Raw genomic sequence first — 24,893 nt, forward strand, 5'->3', positions numbered from 1 at the left:
AAAAACTTCCACCTATTGAAAATAATAAACCAAGATATTTAAAATTACTGACAACCTCAAGATTTGAACCATTATATGTCCAAGTTTCCGTCTTTGCCTGCTTACCTCCTTTGCGAAAAATAACAATCTTAGTTTTTTCAGTATAAATAGTATTAATAGCTAAAGAAACCAGCCCCTCACTGTCATCTGACGAGATTGTTACCATGATCAACACTAATGACAACAGCGATCAGGAAGAAGACGAACCAGAGGCTACCCCTGCCCCTTCAGCAAGCCAGATGCAATTTACATGGACTCAATGATAAACTATTTTGAGTGTGTTGGCGATGACAAAAACTTGAAACCGTCCTTAACATGCGTGCCTCTTTCAAGGGACTTTCAAACTCTTCTTGGCGATTATTTGACATCAATGTGAATTTATTTTGTGCAATCATGTTGATGTTCTTTTATTCAAATATCCAAGTTGTTATGTGTAATAAAGTCAGTTGATCCATGTACATGTGTATGTGCCTTTGTCGCTATCAGTCAAGTGAAAGGAAAGTAACTCTACTGCAGTGTGATGTACATGTATGTTTAGTGGACTTGTTTCAGCAAACCTAACGTTTCACTATCCTAACAATTTTTATGAGAAACATCAAAACAAAACAACCTTAGCGCTAAGGCTACCTTAAGTCTACGTTAATGAATGGGAGTTACGGTAACCTTAGCGCTAAGATCGCTTTGTACAACGGCACCCTGTACGGAATAATGCGGCCTGACTGTAGATAATATTGTTACTTTGTAGATAATGAGTTTTTAAATAGCAAAACTATATTTGTGGGTCCATGAGTGGCATTGTCAAAGAGAACACATAGAAACTTTACCTAAAATATCTGGTAAAACTGAATCGTCCATATCGGATAATACCTGGGTGTGCTAGTCTATTTTAAGGGTGAGAATTGGGACGTGACAGTATTTCACTATAAGAAAACACCTCATGAATACTGTTGCATTGTAGGACAACTATTGCGAAATTATTACCGAAGCATGTATAGCTCGATTTTATAAGAAACTATTCATAGCGATTCACGTCAAAACATACACTTACATTGTTCGCATTCACGGCTTGCAACCAGTGTGACTCACGAGACATGTTTTCAGGGTACAAGGCGATAGTCAACAACACTCCACATCTGACATTCAAGATGGCGGCAACCTGGGCTGTCACTCTCTTGCTTGTGGGATACTTTTCCGGTAAATCGTTACTTTATTTACTATGATGTTTAATTTTCGTTTGTTTTTAAAGCTAACTCTTTTAAGTGTACATATATAATATTGTGTTACTTTATGCAGAAATAGAGATATATACTGTGCGATTGTCTCGCCAGTTGATCAGTGTTGTATATATAAATAGTACCATTGTATGTTTTGGGCATCCCGAATAAGAGGAATATGTATTTATCATGCAATTATAGTCAATGAGTAATAGTGCTTGTGTATCGAATATCGGGTCCAATAACACAGGGCCTTATCCGTATGGTACCGAAGTGACACCTCCAACAACTGTAAAAGGTACAAAATTGACAAAAATAAGAAATCAAATCATGTGTAAAATATCGAGCATATATATCTATTATTTTCTATCTGGAAATTCAGACTAATGACAAGTTTGATATCTGTAAAGTTTGATAATGTTACAACCAATGTGTGCAAGTGCCCATTGAGTGCATTGCATGGAATGGACAGTGGCTTATTTGAGTTTTAAAACATTATTCACATTAGTAAAGTCTTTAAAACAACTAGCCAGGGATCCGAGGAGAGGAGTAATGGCGATATGAGACTGGTGGCATGGATGCGTGACATTCGTGAAGTGATATTCGCTTCGTCCAATGGTCCATTCAACATGCATCGTAACATGAAACCATTAAGATGACTTCTCACCAAGCTCTGACTGGGAACAAGCCACGCTGTGGACTTACGTCTAATTTACTAAATGATTAACTCAACCACATATATCAAGCCAAAAACGAAGAAGACCTGAAATTAAATAACATATGTGACGTCATTCCATTGTCTGCTCGCTCCATTACTTTTCAGGAATGGAGCGATGTGTACCAGTTTCAAATTAAAGACTTCATTTTGTCATTTTGACATTTAATTTTGATAACAGAAATATTCCCAATACATTGAATGTAATTTAAGTAGGGTGATATCCTCGTAACTCTCTATTCCTTAAAAATAATGTGCCTCGGCCCCTCCGAGACCTCGGCTCCATTATTTTTAAGGAATGGAGAGTTACTCGGACATTACCCTCTACAGATTTCTTAACAACACCTCTGGTGATGATGTTATGCCAGATGCTGTTGACGCTATTGTCGATGTACCTGGTTATGTTCACACCACCAATGTCGTGCATGATGTTGACGCTCCTGTTGAGGGCATGCTAGATGCTATTTACACAATTGTTGTTGTTTACACAACTGATGTTAGGCAGATGAAGTATAACATGTACTAAACACTTTTGGGCATGATCATTCCTCATAGTCAGCATGTTCTTGTTGAATGAATATTATTTTTAGCAAATCGAAGAATTTTCATCACTAAGCATATTTCGGTCACGATATATACTAATCCAGGTCCAGAGTAAGCGAGTTATAATTTAACGTCTTCCCGACATGTTTTTTTTTCAGTTCAGGAAATAGCACAGTGCAGGTGTTTAGTCCCTAGTATGTGGATAAAATTTACTCCCGTCTGTTATACGTCCCGTTTGCATTATACTATATCTTTCCCAGATGTACTACAATAAAGCTACGTATTCATGAAACAGTCAGTCAAAAGCCTAGATCAACTGCTTTACTAGTAAGCAGTGTGATATCTATAAATATTGTTTTTAATATTCTTAAACATACTTTTAAAAAATATCTTATGTCATAAGTACAGTAGAAAATAATAATGAAAAACTATCCGAATGAATATTTTGATTATTGACAATTTGTCATCCTAGAAAAGGTTTAGTTTAATGTCACAATGACAGTTATTCCCCTCAGAGTCATTAGGGTTTTTTCAAGGTTAGATTTGTATTCTTTATAAGTGATATTGATATTGCAGTTGCATGTTGATTTAACTCAAAATGAAGAATTAGGCTATTGCTAACACAAACAGTATGGTTAGTGTATGCTGCGAACGAACACACTGTATATTTTAGTATGATAAAATTCTGCAAATTATTCTGAAGACAGTCTTAATCCCAAATTGGCCAAAAAAAACCACGTGTCATGTTGAGATCTTTGTGCCAACATGAGAGCACAAATGGTAGTGATTATATGCATTATTTAAGTATAAAATGGCTATTATTCACTCGTTAGACACAGTCATGGCTGGACTAAGACAAGTGGAGTATGTGACATCATCGAGAGGTACACAACAAGCACTATTTGATGGATACCTCTACAATAAGAACTCAACAAGAACACAACACACAAGCTGTGTCATCAAGACCTGCAAGGGAAAATGCACCACTGTTGGAGACTATGTGAGAAATGTGTCAGAGCTCAGTCATCCTCGAGAAGATGTTGATCGTCTGAGGTTCGTCAGCACTATGAAGAAGAAAGCTTGTGGAGGATCAACCCCGATGAAGCAGGTGTATGGCTGACAGATGGCAACTGGAGACCACCTGGAGTCACCACTTTGTACTTAATTGCTATGGTCTAAAAATGGGCAGAGAGAGTTCATTTATTGAGTTTATTCTATGTCCGACAAAACATGGACATTTCATTTAAAAATATAACATATGAATTAAAGAAGTTATTTAAATTAGAGAACATATTATAAGCAACAGAGTATCCACTCAGATGTTGATCGTCTGTGACCTGTTACCAACAGGAGGCTGCAACAGATGAAAATGGCTATTAAGTCCGAGTTTCCTGGAGCTGAGGACAAGGGGCTGCTTCTTCCACTACAGTCAAGCCTGGATGAAGGAAGACTCAAGAGCTTGGTTTTGCTGTATAAGGAAATCGTCTGTGATGGAGAACCTGGATGGATGTGATGTGGATATGGATGTGATGGAGAACGCCTGGATGGATGTGATGGAGAACGCCTGGATGGATGTGATGGAGAACGCCTGGATGGATGTGATGGAGAACGCCTGGATGGATGTGATGGAGAACGCCTGGATGGATGTGATGGAGAACGCCTGGATGGATGTGATGGAGAACGCCTGGATGGATGTGATAGAGAACGCCTGGATGGATGTGATGGAGAACATGGATGTGATGGAGAACGCCTGGATGGATGTGATGTGGATGGAGGATGTGATGGAGCCTGGATGGAATGATGGATGGGAGAACGCCTGCATGGATGTGATGGAGAACGCCTGGATGGATGTGATGGAGAACGCCTGCATGGATGTGATGGAGAACGCCTGGATGGATGTGATGGAGAACGCCTGGATGGATGTGATGGAGAACGCCTGGATGGATGTGATGGAGAACGCCTGGATGGATGTGATGGAGAACGCCTGCATGGATGTGATGTTGCCAGGTCTGGTGACTTTAATGACAACATGGTGACCAACTGGGTGGATGATGATGCCAGATTCACACTTCACATCTTGAATCACCATGAGACAGTCGGCCCGAGGACCACAAACAGTCTGGAGGGCTTTCACAACGATTGCACAGATCACTAGGATATCGCCATCCGAACATATACTGGCTGATCGAAGTCTTCCGAAGGATTGAAAAAGCAGACAAAGGCAACATCTCACAGAGACTTGAATTAAATTTCATAGAAATAGCGTTTTACAATAGTGCAATACATTCTGTCATCATACTCCTGCAATCATTATATCCTATTCGAATCCGCAACAGTATTGCAGGAATGTTTTTACCTTAGAGTAATACATCTTTAAGCAATACTTTGCAATAGTTGTACTACAATACAACAGTCCTGGCATTCATATTATCACCCTTTAAATGGACTATTATACGCAGTTATGATCATTTATCGATGATACAGTTTTACCAGATATTTTTTTTGTTTTGAGTTTTTATGTGTTCTCTTTGACAATGCCACTCATGAATAGGACTCTGTGCTATTTATCGTACCTGTTGTACTCGATTAAAATTTGGACCCAGAAATATAGTTTAACTGTCACTGATATCACCCAATTCCTAACCCACCCATCCCTCAATCGCAAGATCTACCATCCCATCATCCATCCCCTAAGTGCTGCTGTTACATAGATAAGATGTCTCTGCTCATCGCCCTTCATGTTCTCCCATCGTCTTCCTTCTGTTATAGTCTATGCACTGATGATGTCGTGTTCTGTTGCAGTGTGTAATGGCACCGTGTGTTCCGTAAGCCGTCGATCATCCATCAATTACAGATCCATCTACTACAAGGTGTACATGTACTGTTCCAATATTTGTTGCGGGACAATCTACACACGTTACTGCTGTATCTTATCGTAAGTCAAGGCCCAATCTTATCTATTGTCTATAAGCAAAGCCTAACTAAGAACTCTTTCATCATGTAGAAAAGAAATAAGTGCATTTAATTAAACACCAGTATATCTTCATGTCACGATAAGTTTCAGCTGCATTGATGTGTATCTGGGATCATTATGGATTTCATATGTTTTCTTTATTTTTGTATATTTTCAAACAGTATTATTTAAATATCCAATATTAGGAGGACTGTCTCCATAGTTTAGAAAGTCTTAAAAGCGGAAGGTTGGTGGTTCGAGACCCCGCGCCATACCAACAGACGTTAACTTGTTGTTACCTTGCCTGGCCTAACATTGAGTTGATAACAGAACTGATCTTCTCGTGTTGTGTCATCATTTTGTAAAAAGAATTTACACTCACACCTACTTGGATGTTTCAAAATTAAGTGAGGTAAAACTTAAGATTTCTGTCCATTACTGTCCATATTCTGCGAACATTTATTGAGGTGAGTGAGTGAGTTAAAATTTAAAGTCACTTCGGCAATATGTCAGCCATATCGTGACCAAAACAAGTTATAGATTAACAATAATTAAAGATAGATTATAAAATTCTGTCAACGAAGGACAGTAAAACAACTAGAATATCACAGATATATATATGTAAATCTAGTAATTAAATCTAAAACATGTTTACTATAGAGGACAACACAATATAAAAATAGGCTATAGATCGCCAACAACTGAGGGTAGATCACCATACTAGGGACCATGGGGACTTACAGTGCCTTTGCTACCTGCATGGACCCTAGTTGGGTTTACACCATCCCTTCAGCTGTTGGCGATTGTAAGAAATGTTAGCCAAACTTTAAATAACAAGAATACTACGTTTAAAAGATCCTGGTAAGCATAAATTGACTTTGAAAGTTTTGGGACTTACGTACCCTCTCAGGAGGACAATAATTTTACAATACTTTAACCCCCTCTGAGGGTACAGCCACTAACAATCCAAGTTACTAATCTAAACTACCAATAATTAAAATACATCTATCTACAGAACATATTTATCAAAATTCATTAATTAAATCAATTTCTTTTCAAAAGCCAAGAATTAAATGAAACTGAACAATATTTAAAAGATCCTTAACAGTTTTAACATTGAAATATGTATCCCTTAAGATGGAGACAGTCACGCTATTCCTGGTACCAGTGCCCTCAACCACCAGACTCCCGTCCTCCTCCTCCGCTACCCACGGCAAACGGGTTGGTGGACCAAATATACCTCCGGGTCCACAACTGGGGGTTGAAGAGCGCTTAACGTTACTCAGCACCCACCACGAGGAGGTGTTCTTCACGGGTGCCGATTCAAAACTAGCTTGTGACTTAAAAATATATACTATTTATGACAGTACAGCATAAAAATGGGCTATATATCGCCAGCAACTGAAAGTAGATCACCAGCGAACTTTTAATAATCCAGAGAAATTTCATTGATTATGTAAAAAGACACTGTTATTTTTTTTTACAGAAAGAAAGCCCTCTTGGGCTTGAAGATCTCTGGAGGCGTTCTTGCTGTCATCTTGTTGTTAGTCCTCCTCTGTTACATCCTTTACTGTTCTATAAAGAACAGAAGACCAAGACGACGACGGGTCACTCATCCTCCCACTCGGCCCCGTGTGACGTCCTCTGGGATCTCACGTGAGTCAAAATACCACCATGTTATATATAACAAGGTGTGTGTGTGTGTGTGTGTGTGTGTGTGTGTGTGTGTGTGTGTGTGTGTGTGTGTGTGTATGTGTGTGTGTGTGTGTGTGTGTAGGTGTGTGTGTGTGTGTGTGTGTGTGTGTAGGGTGGGAGCAGAAACAACTTTTGCCTGAGTATACGCATGGCTAACCAGAGGGAAGGTAAATGGAATATGATTGGGTCATATAATCATATAAGTCACGTGGTCAGAGTCAGGTACGACATAGACAGGACGTCACAGGTCAGGAAAGGTGAATGAAAGGTGTGTGTAAACAAAAGTAAAATCTTATGAGTAGACAGTCAGCGTAGTTCAAATGTTGCGCGCAATGACGGGCTGGTCATGTCACCCTGGATTGTGTATAACGCTGAATGCAGCCTGATGTCAAATAGCCCGCGCTCGGAAGAGCATGCGAGCTACTTCCTCTTGCTTTCTGTGGGCTTTATCGGGGAATATGTTTGTATATTCTCTGAGTTAAGTTTAAGTTGGGTTATCTAAATCTAAATCACAGAGCTGTCAATATACATGAAATATCAGCAGCTTATTATCATGTCCATCAGCACAGCCATGTACACGTCAGCTGCCTGCGTGTAATTAACCCTAATTAACCTTAGAGTATATTGAACATTGTGGATGAGGTGCTGGATACTGCGGGCTGACCATACAGGTATCGTAATACGATACAGGGCAGCCTGACACTCAGTATTATATAGACAATGAAATCTTAATGTAACGGGACTTGACCCTCGGACAGCGGGCTGACAGTTCGGCTGACGATCGGCTCTGTGATGCTGCCTGGTCGTTGCTGCACTATCATGTAATGCATATTTAGACAACAAATAAAGTATTGTTGACCCACTGATGGACTTCTGTGTTTGACGAGACAGATGTTCCACAAACCCTAAAAAGCCCGGGATGGTAGTTTGTGATGAGAACAACATGGGAACTGTTGATGATAATCGCTATGTGTACTAGTTCTATTCGAGAAATAGTCCTTTCAGTCAACACTATCCTGTGAAGATTGAAGTGAATGGGAAAACCTTTAACTGTTCCGAGCAGTACTAATGTATTGCAAATCCTTGACATTTGGAGATACAGTTATTGCTGAGCGTATTTTTCATTCACCGTCTCCATCTGAACAGAAACAACTAGGTAAACGTGTGAAGAATTTTAATCCAACCGTGTGGCATATGATCAGTCCACAAGTGGTGCAAAAAGCAAATTATGTCAAATTCACTCAATATGAAGAACCTAAGTCTCTGCTGCTGAATACATACCCGAAGGTGTTAGTAATTGTGGGGTGTTGGACTCTCTCTCGGATTCTAGGATTAGGAATGAATTAAATTGGCGTGAAAACAATCTGTTGGGAAAGATCTAAATGGAAGTGAGGCAACGCATTTCCATTGAGTATCAGTGTATTTTACCTGGAAATAGTTGTGGTAGTCATCACTTTGACATCTTCTCAATGCATATATAATCCGAAATAATATGTCAATAGCTGTGTATGCATGTTTACTGTGTAGTCAATATAGTATGGTCACCTCCATTGGTTTCTATAGGGCTGTTGCACATGCGCATGACTTCAGTTGAGACGTCGGATGGAGAGCTACTCCACAGTTCAGTACAAGATGTCTTACCTCCGTGACACATGCCTCGGCCTGCTACCCGTGGATGCCAACGGTGAAGATGACCAGGGTTTATTTACCTGTGTTTACTGTAAGGGTAGATTAAAATACACGTACCACCATTTTCTAACACATACCGACAAGTGTGCCGTGAAGTAGAAAGTGTCTTTCCAGATTCCCTCCTGTACGTGTCACGTGTAAGTTCAAGAATAAACCTCCATGCTAGGGTCGGCGATTGACAGTTTCCTGCCACCTGACGAATAAGACGTCCCCTTTCAACATGGAGAGAGCTGAAGAGGATATAGTTGAAACTAGAGACATTTTCGTCGATTTTAGCAAGACCAAGTCAAAGTCGAGAAAACAACGGCACCAAAGAGGACACCGCTGAAGAAGAGACATGTTGCCCCAAAGAAGAGGACGAAAACGATGACAACCAAGAAGGGACAAAAGACTGTACTGAAAACACAACCTGTGAAAATACAACATGTGTCGGAGGTGAAGGCTGTGGTGGAACGGACACTAGCTGCCTTGAAGCGTCAGCAGAGTCAAGGGTATAAAAGAAGGCTTCACACCCTCTAATCGCACACTGTATTGGATCACCATGGGGGTTGCCACCTTACCGGACTCTGAGAAACTATTTTCAAGGAGAGATGTCATGTTACGACACAGGAGAAATAAACAAAACCTAAAGACATATCAGATACAAGAAGAAGAAGAAGAAGAAGAAAAATATTTTATTAAAGTGTCACACACTTCATAAAAGTGTCCAGCCAACATTGACCTACGAGACACTACATGCATATAGGACATGTTGTACATAAATGTAATATATTAAAAGGTTGATACTTTAAAATATCACAAAAGATAAAAAGATACATGAAATACAGTACGACCAAGTGAAATAATATTAAGTGGCTCATTTGAGGACATTCCTATGGGAAATTATAGAAAAACAACGTTTGCGGCTATGGATTTTATAGCATATGGCATTCGTTGGATAATATGTAAATGACTTTATCAACTGAGGATAAGGCATTGAAAGACCTATCATTTATGTCTAGTTTATTAAAGAGCTTATATCTGATTTCATTATAAAAAATACATTCAACAAGAAAATGGACCTCATCGTCGACAGAGTTACTGTTACAAAGATTTTCTAATGGAGTTATGGGTCGTGTAAAACGTCCAACTTCCACTTCCAGTGGCAATGATCCGCTGAGGATACTTCGATGTGAGTGATTAAGGATAGCTTTTACATAATATTCAACAGAAAAGGTGTGCTTGAATAAGCGATAAGTACATAGTGTGTTGCCATTGGGAAGGTTACGATCATTCCAGCAAGCCAGCAAGCCAGTCATTGTGGTCCTTCAGTATAAGCCAGTCTTTAACACACAAATATTCATAATCTGTAACACCATAGATGTTACACCCCTCTCCGCCACCGCCTCAAGTTTAACCACCACTGCCGCAAGTTCAGCCACCACTGCCGCAAGTCCAGTCACTGCAGCAAGTCCACCTACAGTAACAAGCCCACCCGCTACCTCTGCCGCCACTGCAAGTCCACCCGCTGTTGCAAGCCCACCCGCTACCGCCACCGCTGCAAGTCAACTGGTCGCTGCCTCATTTACCAAGTATCTCTGATCTTCGAGAACGATTCAAATTCGTGATTCCCTCCAATGTGCACGTAGTTGGACCTAGTGGCCGTGGAAAATCTGTGTTTACCTTTTATCTTCTATGACATGGCTTGATCCAACTCCTACCGAACCGCATTGTTTGTTTTTTTTACTCAGTGGCAGCCATTATATCAGCAAATCAGCGAGCAGCTGCCTCATGTGATGTTTGTGAAAGGAATTCCCTACAATATATTGGATGAGAATTACTTTGATGCTCGTCAATGGAACGTGTTGGTGTTGGATGATTTCCTTGCCGAAACAAAGCATGACAAGCATATCTCTTGGCTGTTTACTCCCATCACAAAAATGTCCTAATCTTGTTTCTGATGTAGAACCTGTTTCTGAGAGGCAAAGAATCAAGAGACATTGCTTTGAACGCTCATTATATGACCCTATTTCATTCACCCGTTCATAAACAACAAATCAAAGTGTTTGCCCGTAGATTTTTCCCTGAAAATATGTATCACTTTATGGCATGGAGGAAAAGGCTGCCAAAAAACCCTTTGGACAACTCACCATTGATCTGAAAGCTAGCAAGAAAGACAAGGATCGACTACATGTCAACCTCATAAACGAAGACCACGGGAGAGCAACAGCACAGTCTGAACCCGACTTGCCGACGGACCAGTTGGCCACGAACGTCTCGCTCAATAGTCCTCTGACTTCCGAGACAACAACAACAGAACAGAGGTCGCCTCCCGATCCTCAACCCACTCAAGAATACACGGATTTGGACACGACTGACTGACTGACTGAGTTTGGTTTTACGCCGCTTTTAGCAATATTCCAGCAACATCACGGCTGGGGACACCAGAAATGGACTTCAAACATTGTACCCATGTGGGGATTCGAACCCGGGTCTTTGGCGTGACGAGCCAACGCTTTATCCACTAGGCTACCCAACCGCCCCGATTTGGACACGAGTAGTGAGGGATTCTTTACTATGGTCACAGCGTGTGCAGACTGCGGGCTGCTCATAGACAACATGCAAGACCTACAACGACATATCAAAACTTGGTGTCTGGAAAATGCCCTGAAATCAAAGAGAAAACGTGCCATGAAATCCAGAGAGCAATGAGCATATCATATGCCAGATATGAGAGCAAGGACGACACTGCCAATGATGATGTCAATGACTTACCCTCCCAGACAAGTGGTGGTCTTGCTGTTAAATATCCTCGTGGGAAGCCAACATTTACTGACATGGAAGCCGAAAGAGTGGCAAAACGTGGGTTTACAATGTATCTGAATGTGCGTGTACAATACGCCTCGTGAGGTAATGAAACTCAAGAGAAAAAGTACAAGCAGCAGGGACGAACAGAAGAATGGATCGAGACGAAAATGAAACAGTTGTGGTAAATGAACTGGCTGGTAATCTCAACTGCCTGGTGGAATGCACCACATACTTTAAACAGGCACATCTGTTTCAGGCCATTCTGGACAGTCTGGGAGATATGAATCCTTCCACGGAGCAATCCACCCTCAAACATAAAATCAAACTCTTTCTGAAGCCAAAAATGAAAGACCTTCTGACACGCATAGACATGCCCGATGTAGAAAGTGACACTGAATCTGTCACGGCTCCTGAGGATGGTGATGATGATGAGGGGGAGCAGAAAGATCAGGAATAAACATCCATGTTCAATATATCTCTGTATCAGTGTCAGAATCTAGCGGTTGGGAGAAGATGCTGTTTTAATTCATGTCCAGCTTGATTCATATCTTGAAAACACATCGTAAACTCGAATGACGACAAGAAAAGCCCAGTTTCCATCTAGGTTAAAGGAGTCGTGAAACTGGCATCACCTGGACGGAAATCGTTACAAAGCAGGTCGATGGATAAGAAATAGCCATACCTGACATAGAAGATAGAACGACTAGATGAGAACAGCCATAGTATGACTAGATACATGAGTGAACGCGTGTAACTCTGGAAAGGCAAACTCAAACATTCAAATACAACGCTCAATTGTGTTTCATATACGACAATGGACATATCAACCTGCAGAACTGTTGAAGTATAGACTATCTACCACGCCTTGCAGCAGCATGTGACTATAGAGAATGAACTCGAACTGTTTTCATTTTATCAGTTTTCTATAGTCTGTTTGCAGTGAAAACGTACTGATGAATTTCACTTTAAACAAAAACGTAAATCAGTAAGCGCAATAGTTGGAACAGTGAAACAAATGCACGTGCGGTACGTGATGAGCGTTAACAGAGACCAACCCTCCTTGTTCTCGGTATTTCATTTAATGTGCATACCCCCTTGTAATACAAACCAATAAAACCGATTTGAAACTATGATCGTTTGTTAAACAACTTTGACCCTAAATTGAATGAAATTCTGAGATTTAAATTTTCAAATGGCAATGTAAACTTATGAGGATTCGCAATCTTTATTTCACTTTATTTGATTTACTTTTTGTTTATAGTGAAATTCATCGGTACGTTTTCACCGCAAACAGACTATAGATGGAAATGTCAGTGCTTGCATCACGGCTTTATATAACCGTTTTGGTTTTCTAATAAATAGATCATGAACGATTTCATCGTTTTGTTGTCTGTCCGTTAAGATATTGCTTGTGTCGATTTGAATGGGTATTGAACTCATCAATGGTGATGTAAAACGAGAAATTCTACAACTATATTTTGAGACGACCCCGCGATTGTAAGTTTCACTAAGTTGTCATAGAACTGTACTTGATCTAATAAGGCATTGGATACATTGGAAACACAAGCAAGCTCCCCCTTATGGGAATCGTGGTTAGGATACATCGTTTATGTTCAATATAGATGATGAAAGTTAGACCTGTGTTTTAACATGGCTTTCTCGACTTTGACTTGGTCTTGCTAAAATCGACGAAAATGTCTCTAGTTTCAACTATATCCTCTTCAGCTCTCTTCATGTTGAAAGGGGACGTCTTATTCGTCAGGTGGCAGGAAACTGTCAATCGCCGACCCTAGCATGGAGGTTTATTCTTGAACTTACACGTGACACGTACAGGAGGGAATCTGGAAAGACACTTTCTACTTCACGGCACACTTGTCGGTATGTGTTAGAAAATGGTGGTACGTGTATTTTAATCTACCCTTACAGTAAACACAGGTACATAAACCCTGGTCATCTTCACCGTTGGCATCCACGGGTAGCAGGCCGAGGCATGTGTCACAGAGGTAAGACATCTTGTACTGAACTGTGGAGTAGCTCTCCATCCGACGTCTCAACTGAAGTCATGTGCATGTGCAACAGCCCTATAGAAACCTATGGAGGTGACCATACTATATTGGCTACACAGTAAACATGCATACACAGCTATTGACATATTATTTCGGATTATATATGCATTGAGAAGATGTCAAAGTGATGACTACCACAACTATTTCCAGGTAAAATACACTGATACTCAATGGAAATGCGTTGCTTCACTTCCATTAAGATCTTTCCCAACAGATTGTTTTCACGCCAATTTAATTCATTCCTAATCCTAGAATCCGAGAGAGAGAGTCCAACACCCCACAATCTGGCGTAAGGGGATGCCTCTACTAACACCTTGGGGTATGTATTCCAAAACGTCATACATGCATTACTTGTCTAGGAATATAAACCTACATGAACATTCATTCATACTTCACCACTATTCACTGAAATATATTTAATACCGGTTACATGTATGACAGAATACACATACACAACAAATAAAGGTTCAACAAGGTGAAACCTCATGACCTCTTTGATTTAACCACCTTCAAAATAAAAATGCACAATACACCAACGCTTACCCTATAATGTAATATATACAGTAAATGTATCGCGTCACTGGTTAAGCAAACGCGTGTGTCACGAATAGATTGAATGGATAATGCGACTTGAATGAATCGGCTTGGCGAGACCACTAAGATATTTACCGAACTGTTTAAGTACGACTGTGTAGGTAAGTACATACCTAACCTGAAGCAAGTCTGTTATTGGTGTAACTGCTGTATTTCTTTCCCTTTCCTGTACATTCCGACTCCAGGACATATTAACATATTCGTGAACTGTGATACGTCATGTCTCACCTTGATACAGCAGCCTTTAGCAACATATTATGAACTTTCACCACACACACACACACACACACACACTGTATCCAATTCTCCATAGAAAGTTCTCTTTATTCAACAAAGTAGGTCGCACGTTAATGCGTCTCACCTCATTCTGTTTCGCTATATCTCTCAAACCTCAATGATATGTTGTCTATATCAATCTTATGTATATCAATCCAGTATTATTATTTTCCATCTTGCTGTGAGGTGAGACTGAACTTTTATTTTCCCATAACGTTACATTTAAAAGAAATAGCTAGCATGAAATATATTGATATCATTTAAACATCGGGTTCAACTATATCCAAGTCGGGACAGGAAGGACTGACTCAGCGCCTTCTTTATAAATGGACGTCAATAGTTTCAAGTCGCACCCTGCATTGATGTTTCAATAGAAAGCTAGAAAGGTAGCTGGCACGCACGGGGCTGCGCGCGTGCGTGGATGGGTGGATGGATGGATGGATGGATGCACGCACGTATAATTGCAAAGATGCCTAGTTCTCTAGTTCTTATAACCTGTGAAGATCCGGGTTAGAATTGATCTTCAGTAACCGATGCTTGTCGTAAGAGGAGACTAACGGGATCGGGTGGTCAGGAACTCTGACTTGGTTGACAAGCATGCTGAATGTATGTGTAAGTGAGTGAGTGAGTGGGCATTCGTGCGTGCGTACGTACGTGCGTACATACGTATACGTACGTACGTATGTACGTATGTGTGTGTATGTGTGTATGTATGTGTGTATGTATGTATGTATGTATGTATGCATGCATGCATGCATGCATGCACGCACGCACGCATGCATGTTTGTCAGCTCTGGTTAGCAGTTTCAAAATGCCGTTATAGCTGAACATTCAACGATTCAGACATGGCTAAAACATTTTGTTTTTATTAACTATCCAGGTTTTGATGGTTTATGGGTTTTTTTCTTTTATAAGTCCGCGAAATGTCATTTTCGATAATATATTCATTTTGTAAGAAACAACGTGGAAAACTCGCTCATAAAAGGCTTCGAACTAAGGAAGGAACACAGGCTGCAGACAAGTATCCTCGAAAGGGGTTAACTCTATCGCTACAGTACAGGAAAACGGGACAGGACGATTGGAAAACCGTCTCGTTGGAAAACTTACCAAAATTATTCTGATTCGAGTAGAACAAGTGCCGGGCGTTATGAACCGGGAACTCGATATATTCATGGATTATGTACAAGCCAAGGCCTATCTAATTTCGTTTACTGTGTTATAAAGTGTACTCTTTCTTGGATATTCCTGGATCAGGTAATGTGATTACCTTGTGCATTACTTTCCAAGGATCAGGATAAGTGACGAACAACGGGTAACCATCTACTTAATTTTATTTTGAAATGTCTTCAAATTTGATCAGAACTTGCGGTATACTGTATATGATAAACTGTTCATATCTGTAATGTAGATGTCGCTACTATACAGTACTGTTTATGAAATACTACCTATATCTACACTGAAGATAGCACCGCTGTGCTGCATGTATATACTGAATATGCCTGCACCGTAGATGCTATACTATATGCCATACACTGCGTACATCTGCGTTGTAGATGTCACTACGTGCTATAGGTCATACACTACTTATATCTGCACTATAGATGTCACTACTATACTATAGGTCATGCACTACTTATATCTGTACTAAAGATGTCACTACTATTCTATAGGTCATACACTATTCATGTCTGCACTATAGATGTCACTACTATACTGTAGGTCATACACTACTCAAATCTGCACTGTAGATGTCACTACTATACTATAGGTCATACACTACTCAAATCTGCACAATGGATGTCACTACTATACTGTAGGTCATACACTACTTATATCTGCACTGTAGATGTCACACTACACTATAGGTCATACACTACTTATATCTGTACTATAGATGTCACTACTATACTGTATGTGATATATTGCTCATATCAGTACTATAGATGTCACTATTATACTGTAGGTCAACACTGCTTATATCTGCACTATAGATGGCACCACTACACTATAGGTCATACACTACTTATATCTGTACTATAGATGTCACTACTATTCTATAGGTCATACACTTCTTATATCTGTACTATAGATGTCACTATTATACTATAGGTCATACACTACTTATATCTGCACTATAGATGTCACCACTACACTAAAGGTCATACACTACTTATATCTGTACTACAGATATCACTACTATACTATAGGTCATACACTACTTATATCTGCACTATAAAAGTCACCACTATACTATAGGTCATACACTACTTATATCTGCACTGTAGATGTCACTACTATACTGTATGTGATATATTGCTCATATCTGCAAAGTAGATGCCACTACGTGCTAGACTGTATGTCAAATATTGCTTGTATCTGCACTGTAGATGTCACTACTATACTGTATGACATGTATTGCGTACATCTGCACTGTAGATGTCACTACCATATTACATACGACGGGCGTTTTGTATCAGCACTGTATGTGTCACCATTAAACTGTATGGGAAGATACTATTTTTATTTGTACTGTATGTGAACTTGCGGACTTCATAACAGTATATTGGAAAACCTCAAAACTTTGAAGCCTTAACAAGTAGATCTAGTTAGTGAACTGTAAATTATGATGTAAAAAGAAATTCTCGCGCTGTCTTAAGACCTTAGTAAAATCACCTAGTTACATTACGTGACATAGATCAGTGTATATATACTTTTAAAAACTTATCCTTCTTCTTCCCAGAATGTTTGTTGCTAACAACAATGTGCATTTCTATTTATAAATTTAAATAATATAAGGAGTTTTAATCAAAAGATGCGGGCTAGGACTGGGTGTTAATTATCTCTTCTAGCCTTAGCCTAGTACGGTAAAATGCTGAACTGTTGTCTAAATAACAGTCCCAAACTCTACTGTACTAGAACAATGAGGTTTGTTTTGATTTATCTTGCTTTATATCACAAGAGGAGGTAACAAAAACCATTGTATCATGGAGGTCATTTTAAGTTTTTTAATTCTGTTTTACTTCAAATTTTATTTCAATGTTTTGTTGATGTTCTTTCATAATAGTTCCCACTGTCAATTTGCCTTACTTCCATAAAATGAATTATGCCAGTAACATGATAGAAAATGGCTGAAAGGGGAAAAGTACAAATTATCTTACTGAATTGTAGGGGCCTAAATAATGCCTTCAAGAGGAAAAAGTATTTCAATTTTTACGCAAGAAAAAAGCTCAGATATTATGTTACAATAAACGTTAAAATGGCAGGTAAAATATATACTATTGTAAACATGTATGGTCCTAATCAAGATTCAATTACTGTTTTAAATACAATTAAAGAACATATTCAACAGTTACTAGGAGAAAGAATTATAATATGTGGAGACTGGAACCTAGTATTAGACCAGCTGAAAGATACCTTTAATTATCAGCACATAAACAACCGGAACTCAAGAGAAACAGAATTAGACATGATGAACTATCTTGATCTGAAAGACCCTTGGAGAGAAACTTACCCTTTGAAAAAGGATTTACCTGGCGACAACCTACACCCCTAAAACAAGCGCGGTTGGACTATTTCTTGATCTCTCATAATTTACTTCAACAAGTTATACAAACAGACATAAGCCCAAGTATTGACTCAGACCACTGAGTTATATCAATCTCAATATCTCTATCTGAGGTTAAAAGAGGTAAAGGATTTTGGAAGTTCAATAATTCTTTGTTACATGATGCAGAATATGTACAACAAGTTAAAAAATAATAAGTACCTCAAAAAGTTATGAAACAGATAAAGAAGATCAACAGGAACAAAGTTCAAAATATACTATCAACGATGAACTCTTGTGGGAAATGATTCTTCTGAAAATAAGAGGATTAACAATTTATTATACCTCCACTAAAAAGAAAAAAGACATTAATACTATAAATAACTTAGAGAATATATTGTATGAAATGGAAGTAAAACTAGATACATAAGATAATTTGCAAGATAAACGAGAAATTCTCAAAGCAATAGATGATATAAAGAGAGAACTTAATGATTTTGAAGAAAAAAAACCTGAAAGAGCATTTATTAGATCCAAAGCCAAATGGATTGAACAAGGTGAAAAACCAAACAGATATTTTTTAAATGTAGAATTTAGAAACTTTCTAAATAAATCTATATCAGAAATTAAAAGAAAGGATGGACTGAAGGAAACTCAATTTTTTTCATAGAAAACTATATACAAGTGAAAATTGCACCCTAATAGATCTAAATTCATTGCTTCAAAAATACGAAATACCAAAGTTAAATGATGATATTGCCTCAAGTTTAGATTGGGAGAACTAACTTAAGAAGAAATTCTTGGAGCTTTAAAACAAATGAAAAACAATAAGAGCCCAGGACCAGATGGATTTACATCTGAATTCCTAAAATTCTTTTGGAATGATCAAAGCAGATTCTTGATAAACTCACTAAACTTTGCTTATAATAATGAAACTTTATTTGTGACACAGAAACAGGGACTGATTACATGTATCCCTAAAGATAATAAACCCAAAATGTATTTGAAAAATTGGAGACCAATTTCACCTCTGAACACTTCCTATAAACTAGCATCCACAGCTATTGCTTATAGATTAAAAAGTATATTACTGTTTACAATTAATGAAGATCAAAAAGGATTTGTACCAGGTCGATATATAGGCGAAGTCACTAGATTAATATATGACCTTATGGAACATACTGAATCTTACCAAATACCAAGTCTCTTAATCCTTATCGACTTTGAAAAATCATTTGACTCAGTGGACAGAAACGTTACATTAGACGTACTTAATTTATTCAAATTTGGAACAAATATTCAAAGGTGGATAAATACTTTCTTTAATGATATGTCTTCAAGTGTGCATGTAAATGGATTTGCTAGTTCATTCTTCCCAATAAGCAGGGCCTGTCGTCAGGGAGATCCGGTTTCACCATATATTTTTATTTCATGTGCTGAAATTCTAGGTATACTTATAAGAAATAATAAAAATATAAAGGGTATTAAAAGGAAATATAGAATTCATCTTAGCCCAATTTGCAGACGATACCACCCTTTCTTTAGATGGCAGTGAAAGTACTCTATATGCATCGCTGAATACCCTATCATTTTTGCAAGATTCTCTGGTTTGAAACTTAATGCTGACAAGACTGATTTGGATAGGCTCAAAAAGGAAATGCAGAGTTAAGCTTTGTAAAGATTGGATCTTAGATTGGACACAAAGTAATTTTAAAGGTAAAAGAAGCAATTCCAAATTTCAAGCACGTACAATGGGAGATAAGCAGATACTATGAAGCAACAAAATATAGTCACAGTGCCTTTTCAACATGTACAAATGACAAGTTTTATGCGTTATGGTCATCATTCCATAATCTATTAAGAGAACCTAATGTTTTATAACTTATACTTATAGCTGCTGTATTCGGATCCACCCAAAACATCTTTTAAGTACTCCATGTCATACAATAGTATAATACTTTCTGAATCTATCAAGTCAAGAGAATGAATATGTACATCATGTAGCTCTGATGACATGAAAGTTATCACTCTACTTGGTGGCATCACCCCTATCGTGGACAACATGGACATCCACATGTGGGCCCAGTTCATTGACATTGTTGCCAGGAGTATTAGTTCGTGGAACCTACAGAGCAGGATCTACCTATGATTCGCATTTCATTCAGTGACGCACCAGTGTGTTATATATACATATGCTTAACTTTCTTTCCCATTGTAATATGATTTGAACATAATCATGTATTTGGTATTCATGTCCATAATTCATTGTACTCTCCGACATTATTGGAGGAAATAAAGACAATTCATTCGTTCATTCATTCATTAGGTCAACATTACCTTTCATTGTTACAAGTTATACAATCTGGGTAATACTTGTTGAATTTATTGAGTTAAGGATGTGTTAGATCATGTCATTGATACAATCAATACAATTAGGTATAATACCTGTATTTACGGCATACATACCAGTATCAATATTCATTGATATTTATCCTCTCGACAACATGTAGAATGTTGTATATACAACATGAAGTGGAAATTGATGCTCATATCCTTCAACAATGTGAGATAACATTTAATATATAACATGTTTAACATGATGTGGAAATTGTTGTTTGTGCTTTTGACAATATACGGAAAACATTGTATAGACAAGATGTTTTAATATATATGTGTATATGTGTATATCATGTTGGGCAATGTATAGATGTTGAACATGAAATGGAATGTACCAATGTATGGAAAATATCATATATAAAACATGTATAACACAAAGTGGAAATACAAATGTAAAATTTACAACAACAACAAAATATTCATCTTGGAATTAATGCACAATATGTTTGTATCTCGCTTGATGTGATGGCCATTATTTTCAACTTTCTCGTCGCTGTATGCATTAGGTAGAGAGTAGTAGAAAAAATTGTCAAGCAGAAAAACACTTTTTAATCTCTCATTCTTGTATGTGAAAAAACATGGCTATTTGAGTTCTCCTTCTCATGGCATACATAATTTCACATAAGGTTGAATTGCATCCTTGTTATTCCGGGTACTGTCCTAAGTTGTCACTGGTCAACACAGGCTGAGCCTGAATGACTCTGCTTGTCAGAATGTGTTAAGGTCAGTTGTCTCAGGTCGCTCATATTAAAATAATCGAACGCACGCTATGAAATATAAACCAGGTAATTTAAATTAATTTACTCACTCACTTTTTCAGGAGGCATTGAACCTGGCTACGGAAAAAAACCTATCACCCACTACCCAATGCCCCCATCCATCAAAGCCAACGACCTTACAAACGGTTCCTCAGGTCCAGTGCACCCCCCTGGACAAAACTCTTACGGCGGACAGATAAATACTCGGACTCTACCTCCAGGAACTATTCACCCACCGCCGTCCGTGCCAGCACCTGCATGGCAAGCCCCATCCCCCCGGGGCCCCTCAGAGTGACAACCCACCGATGCCACAGCCAGACCCTCCTAAAACATCAAAGCTTTACCCTCCTACAACGTCTCCAACAGATGACAACCCCCTCGTCACTGCTCCAGGGGCTTCAGGTATCCACCCACCGCCAGCACTCACCCACCTCCTTCCCAGTGACAAAGCTCCGACGACGGCAGCTCCCACAGAAGGAGAAGAAGAAGGAGAGTCGTATTGACAATGCAGTGAATGCTTGATAAACCTCAAAGTTTTATTCATTTCAGGAGTTCGTTTGTCAGCGTATATTTTTTTCAGAAAGTTGTCGAAAGTTGCCACAGCCCGACCCTCCTAAAACATCAAAGCTTTACCCTCCTACAACGTCTCCAACAGATGACAACCCCCTCGTCACTGCTCCAGGGGCTTCAGGTATCCACCCACCGCCAGCACTCACCCACCTCCTTCCCAGTGACAAAGCTCCGACGACGGCAGCTCCCACAGAAGGAGAAGAAGAAGGAGAGTCGTATTGACAATGCAGTGAATGCTTGATAAACCTCAAAGTTTTATTCATTTCAGGAGTTCGTTTGTCAGCGTATATTTTTTTCAGAAAGTTGTCGAATGTTTTTGAAGTTTGTTAAATGTTTAACAGGTTAAAAGTTTAGATGTTTAACAGGTTTTAACAGAACTCTCTTGGACATTTTCAATATGGGCCTTTAAGACGTCGATTATTTTGGCTTTACGTCAAGTAAGTATTAACAACAAAACCGGAGGCAATGTTCCACCGAGTACTGCAAGAAAAACGAAGACAGTATTATCCAGGCTCATCTATGCCTTATCAGGATTTAAAATGTTGGGTTTTTTAAATCCTGTGTCATTATGTGTCAACACCATATTATGAACTGAACTGGAAGTGCTTTCAAATGTGAAGTGGCGATTTCGGTAAATGCAGTAGTATTACTTTAACACACAAATGGACTTCCACCACCCCCACCCCACCAAACAGACAGACAGACACACACACACGCGCGCGCGCGCATACAATAAATATACAAACAAGCTACACGCACACGCACGCACGCACGCACGCACGCACGCACGCACGCACACACACACACACACACAGACAGACAGACATACATACATACATACATACAGACAGACAGACAGACAGACAGACACGCACACGGGCGGGCATACAATATATATACAAACAAGCGAAAACAACAACAACAAAAACACACACAAAGTAACAAAAGTACTAAAGTCTTTACTGTGTGACCCGTAAAGATCCGGGTTAGAATTGATCTTCAGCAACCAATGCTTGTTGTAAGAGGCGACTAACAGGATCGGGTGGTCAAGCTCGCTGACTTAGTTGACACATGTCATCGTATCCCAGTTGTAGAGATTGATGTTGACGCTATTACTTACTGGATTGTATGCTCCAGATTCGATTATTTACAGACAGCTGTCATATTTTAGAGATATATGCTAGTTTTATTTCTTGATAATGTGATATACTAGTTGGTTTTACTGTCCTTTGTCGACAGGGTTTTAAAAGGTGTGCTATTAACTATTATAAGTCACGATATGGCTGAAATACTGCCGCTGTGACTACAGAAGTTAACTCACTCACTCACTCACCCCATTGACGACAGGTTTCTATGCGCTAAATTCATTCATTTTTAATGCATCAAATGTTCACGGCTCGATGTGGCTGAAATATTGCCGATGGGACGTTAAATATTTACTCACTCACTCACTCACTCACTCACTCACTCACTGTTGACCCTTTATATGGTTAGCGTTTCAATGGAAATGAATGGAAGTATTATCATTAAAAAACTCGCTTTTCACTATGCTGATCTGACCTTCATATCTTCATATGATTATAAGCCTTAGGGCGACTCTGAAAAAGGTAGCCCTGTCCTAATGCTTACCACGGACTAAAGGCTTGTAAATGAACCATTTGAAAAGCTTTTGTACTTTATGAGATATAGTACCTTTCACGCCTTTTCACTCGTGTTTTACAGTTTGAAACAACCGCACAGGCAACTGACTAAGTTATCTAAAATGCGTAATATTTGTATTCATGAGTCTGTCAAAGATCTAAGTATCGGTTAGAAGTGTAATCCTATGTTCAAACAAGATTGCTTGGTTGTCCTAATGGAACAGCTTTTGACCGTACACACACATAATATCTAAGGCAATGGTCTAATAAGTGTTTACGCTACATTGGTATCACATAATAAGGCAATATAATTATCACATGGCTATAATTATCATGACAATATCTCTTATGTTCAGCAGTTAACAAAAGCGACACAAACTTTTCCATAATCATAATAGATATCTGCCAGACTGCACGCTTTCAACGTTCAGGAATGAATCACAAACAAACACAGGTGTCGAGGAAAGTCAAGGTCACCCAGACCCACTGGTGTGACACACAACTCATTCAATGGCAAGCCAGTTGTGTACCCGGAAACATACCCGCGAGGACACCACTCACCACAGAGAATTGCTCTGCACTCAGCGATATTCAAGCTATATGTTTGACGGTCAGTAAATAGTAAACAGACCAGACAATCAAGTGATGAACAGCATGAGCATCGATGTACCTAATCGGGATACCATAAGCAATGACATAGAGCGGTATGTAATATTCTGACTCATTTTGGCGGCACTTAATGTGTCAGTGAAGGTGTTTGTGTGACTCGTCACATTACACACAACCAGCAGGGGAGATATTTCACTAAGTTGAAAAGGAAAATTTAATGTGTTGGAAACGCAAACATGTCTACATAGCCACAATATTCTAACTGTAGTTTTTACTCATGCCTGTCACCGTTCTTTTTCCGTTGTTTATCTTATAATATTCGGTTGACTCTTTCTGATTTTAACGCGGGTGTTAACATTTCACTCCTTTCATAAGTTTACACCCGGGAGTGTGCACCCGTACTTGAATCAATGAAATATAACTGAGTCGTGAGTATGTTATTTTCATGTCAATCATATTTCTGGAAGAATATTATTAATATCTTCTCTTACATATCTTAGTCAACTATACAAGAATGAATCAGGACATTATGTTAAATATGATTGACATAATTCTTGACTGGTTTGACTATGAGCCTCTGCGACAAAACAGCCCAAGCGGCAGAAATAGTGATGGGTAACTGGGTTACCATACTTCCGCGAAGATTTCACTCCATCAGCAATAATTTGGAAGCCAAAATGCAAAGAAAATACCTTACAACAGCCAGCGACCATTCCTGAGACAAAGATGCAACTGGTGGAAGTAAAATATATACGCTCAAACACCATTGTCTGGAACTTGTTCGTTGTTTCGAACTTCTGGATG

General features: G+C 38.9%; 1 protein-coding gene and 1 long non-coding RNA gene across 2 annotated transcripts; one reads left to right on the plus strand and one right to left on the minus strand.

Moving 5' to 3' along the window:
* The first annotated feature begins 1,007 nt into the window (after positions 1 to 1,007).
* LOC124282075 lies at positions 1,008 to 22,214 on the plus strand. Its single transcript, XM_046718044.1, has 4 exons — positions 1,008 to 1,233; positions 5,314 to 5,446; positions 6,951 to 7,120; positions 21,333 to 22,214. Exons 1-4 carry the CDS (start codon positions 1,131 to 1,133, stop codon positions 21,563 to 21,565), a joined length of 639 nt encoding a protein of 212 aa, XP_046574000.1. The 5' UTR covers positions 1,008 to 1,130; the 3' UTR covers positions 21,566 to 22,214.
* LOC124282076 lies at positions 22,160 to 23,443 on the minus strand. The gene is made up of 2 exons (XR_006900042.1): positions 23,183 to 23,443; positions 22,160 to 22,507 (listed from the first exon to the last, which is right to left on the minus strand). It is a non-coding gene; the product is annotated as an uncharacterized LOC124282076 (long non-coding RNA).
* Between the last annotated feature and the right edge of the window lie 1,450 nt (positions 23,444 to 24,893).

Source organism: Haliotis rubra, unplaced genomic scaffold (genome assembly GCF_003918875.1).
Source record: "Haliotis rubra isolate DU_JTF1 unplaced genomic scaffold, ASM391887v1 Scf292, whole genome shotgun sequence".
Lineage (NCBI taxonomy): Eukaryota > Metazoa > Mollusca > Gastropoda > Lepetellida > Haliotidae > Haliotis > Haliotis rubra.

Excerpts from the sequence above, each read along its gene's own strand:
- LOC124282075 (XM_046718044.1), top strand. The coding sequence starts at position 1,131 with ATGTTTTCAGGGTACAAGGCGATAGTCAACAACACTCCACATCTGACA. Across the intron at positions 1,234-5,313 it reads GCTTGTGGGATACTTTTCCG|TGTGTAATGGCACCGTGTGT; the intron begins GTAAATCGTTAC and ends GTTCTGTTGCAG. Across the intron at positions 7,121-21,332 it reads GACGTCCTCTGGGATCTCAC|GAGGCATTGAACCTGGCTAC; the intron begins GTGAGTCAAAAT and ends TCACTTTTTCAG.